General features: G+C 38.4%; 1 protein-coding gene across 1 annotated transcript; it reads right to left on the bottom strand.

The window, feature by feature from the left end:
• Nucleotides 1-694: 694 nt before the first annotated feature.
• Nucleotides 695-2,284, bottom strand: LOC311092593 (retinal cone rhodopsin-sensitive cGMP 3',5'-cyclic phosphodiesterase subunit gamma-like). The gene is made up of 3 exons (XM_084129417.1): nt 2,159-2,284; nt 1,243-1,396; nt 695-1,148 (listed from the first exon to the last, which is right to left on the bottom strand). The coding sequence occupies exons 2-3, from the start codon at nt 1,382-1,384 to the stop codon at nt 1,072-1,074; spliced, it is 219 nt and encodes a 72-aa protein (XP_083985543.1). The 5' UTR covers nt 1,385-1,396; nt 2,159-2,284; the 3' UTR covers nt 695-1,071.
• Between the last annotated feature and the right edge of the window lie 461 nt (nt 2,285-2,745).

Here is a 2,745-nt window from a genome sequence, read left to right as displayed (position 1 = left end):
TCGGTATGGAGGAATGAAGGATCTGGAGAGATTCTGGAGAGATTCTGTATGGAGGAAAAGGGTGGTGGTGGCGCAGTGGATAAGACACATGCCTTTGGTGTGAGAGACCTGGGTTCGAATCCACTGTGAGACACCAATGTGTCCCTGAGCAAGACACTTAACCCCTAGTTGCTCCAGAGGCGTGCGACCTCTGACATATATATATAGCAATTGTAAGTCGCTTTGGATAAAAGCGTCAGCTAAATGAATAAAAATGTAAATGTAATCTCAGAAACCAGAGATCGCGACTTGAGTTAAAACATTTACAGAACTAAAATAAGTGAAAAGGGTTGCAATAATAGTGGTTTACCAATTATTGGCATTTTGGAAAAATGGAGGAAAAATAAACAAATAAAAATAAAACGCTGCACCTTACATTCATGAACAATTTTAGAAACTGTTCATAAAGGAGCTCCAACAAAAATCCTACTAAAAGTATGCTGGTAAATTAGTAGTTTTATATAAATCCCTTCTAAAAGGTATTTATCTGACTGACCTTGGTATTTCTCAGATTGTATTTTGTTAGTGCCGATGGCTAATATAACCAATGAATATGAAACCAAGATTTTACACACTGACATTTTTTTTATATTTGAACAAAGTGAAATTAATGAACAAATTGTGAGATCAGATCAGAAAAGACTAATCACACAAATTTCGGAAAATAAATTGTTATTGTGTTCTCCTGCCAAAATCAAGGGTTTTAATTAACCATGAGTTGATTCTGCCGCAGACACAATTACATGTACAGTTCAAAAAAATAAAGTTGATTTGTACATATTTCTGTATTTTACCACAACAATTAGGAGAGAGATGACCATAGCATGATATTGCAGCTCTGAGATCGATTCAAGAGCAAAAGAGTCACTGTGCCATTTGTCCTTATTTCCCTCCAAAAAAAATATGAATCATGTCGTTCCTCTTTGTGTGTTGGGCTGAAGCATCTGCTGCTGGTTCAGTGTTTGTGTGAGTAATATTACATGATCATCTTGGCTGATCAAAGATCTCCAGAAGAAAGCAGAAGGAAAGTTTCTACAAAATTCCATATTTCGCCAGATCGCTGAGCTCCATGTCACCAAAAGCTTCCCAGGGGCAAACCACAGTGATGTCTGTTGAAAACCCAGAGAAAGAAGGTGGTCAGGCTCATTCAAAACACTGAAACAATATTTACATGATGAAGGCGACTGAAATGCCACGGTTTACCTGTGCCGAGACCCTCCATCCCAGGGATGTCATCTCCCATGCCTTTCTGGCCAGGTTTAGGAGCCTTGCTCTTGAAGGTGCGAGTGGTCCTCTGCTTAAACTTTGGTGGCGCTCTCTTCTCAACAGGTGCTGGGGCGTCCATTTCTCTCACTTACTGAAATATAAACAGGTTTCCTTTAAAAACTGACTATATTGTCCCCTTTACTGATGTCCTTAACAGGTTTACTGTTAATCTTCTCATTTTGGGATTGTGTTAATCTTAATCTGCTGGTTACACAATGAGTAGGTTTATTTACCAATATCTGTTTTCCTTGTGATATATACAGACAGTGTGAATGATAAGCTCTTTACATAATCGTGCTAATCTCGTAGAGGAGATGCTCTAATCCCAGCGCTCTAATCTGCTGTTGAATGTCCACTGTACAGTTCAAAGAAATTTGAGTCTTTGAGGCTGTAATCTATGAAAGCTTGTTTCCGCCATGGAATAAAAAATAAAAAGGTGATGGAGATAATGGAGAGTTTCCATGTTTCTGATACCAAACTTTTTATTCCGTGGCGGAATCAAGCATCCATGGAAATCACTGCACTTCACCTGTTGTTTAATGTTCAACTGAATGTCCAGGATTGTCATTTTGACTCACATTCTGCTTTTCCTTTTTATTTATCTCCTCTCCATCACTAAATCTGTCTGTTCTTTATCAGTCCACAAAAGTCTTTCTCTCTTTGTTTTTATGTTCAGTCTGTTTTGTGGTTTTCTCCTCATGCTCCTCATCCCAGAATTCCTGCTCTCAGTAAACCATGTCTTGTGTATTAACTACAGTCTGTCTGGGTAAAAATGAAATACTGTAGTACTTTACCTGGCTGTTTCTCAGTGCATTGTGCTGTAAATGTGTCTCAGGTGAGGTGAATCTCTTACCTGTGCTGGAGTTTCTGGCTCTTCTGGTTCTCTTGGCTTCTCTGCGATGTCTCGCTTCAGATCGTGTCCAGTGTCTCTGCCGGACTCTTTTATAGCGCTCCACTAATCTTCTGATCCTCAAACGCCTCCAACAGAAGCAGATAGAGGGATCAGGAGATTGACACATGGAGTATTTTAAGCACTTCAGGCTCTTACAGCTGAGGACATGCGTGTGGTAACAGTCATAGTTTATTCACAACATCTGCAGTTTGTCTGACAGACACAGACATAAACAAGCGATATACTAAAATATGATGAATGTGTGTTCAAACACCTTTATGGTCATTAGTTGATTAATACGTAACACTTTCTCTATCCTCAGTTCTAATCTAATTTTCATATTATCAACACATCCCAGCTAACCAAAAATATTAGAAGAATGTTGTGCTAACGTTCCCATTAGGTTTGGGAAACTTTTTCTGAATGTTCTCTCAAAGTTTAAATGTTTTACAAATGTTAATGGAACTTTCCATCTGATCATTTTGCAAACATTATGGGAACGTTACTTTTGAATGTTCTCTCTAAACAACTTAGACAAACTATAACTT

The sequence above is a fragment of the Abramis brama genome, assembly GCF_963993115.1.
Source record: "Abramis brama genome assembly, chromosome: 11".
NCBI classification, from domain to species: Eukaryota; Metazoa; Chordata; class Actinopteri; order Cypriniformes; family Leuciscidae; genus Abramis; species Abramis brama.
The sequence above is the reverse complement of the archived record's forward strand: the minus strand, read 5'-3'. Positions and strand labels throughout refer to the sequence as shown.

Coding starts and splice junctions, on each gene's coding strand:
- LOC311092593 (XM_084129417.1), bottom strand. CDS start 1,384: ATGGACGCCCCAGCACCTGTTGAGAAGAGAGCGCCACCAAAGTTTAAG. Junction 1,149..1,242: donor GATGGAGGGTCTCGGCACAG/GTAAACCGTGGC, acceptor GGTTTTCAACAG/ACATCACTGTGGTTTGCCCC.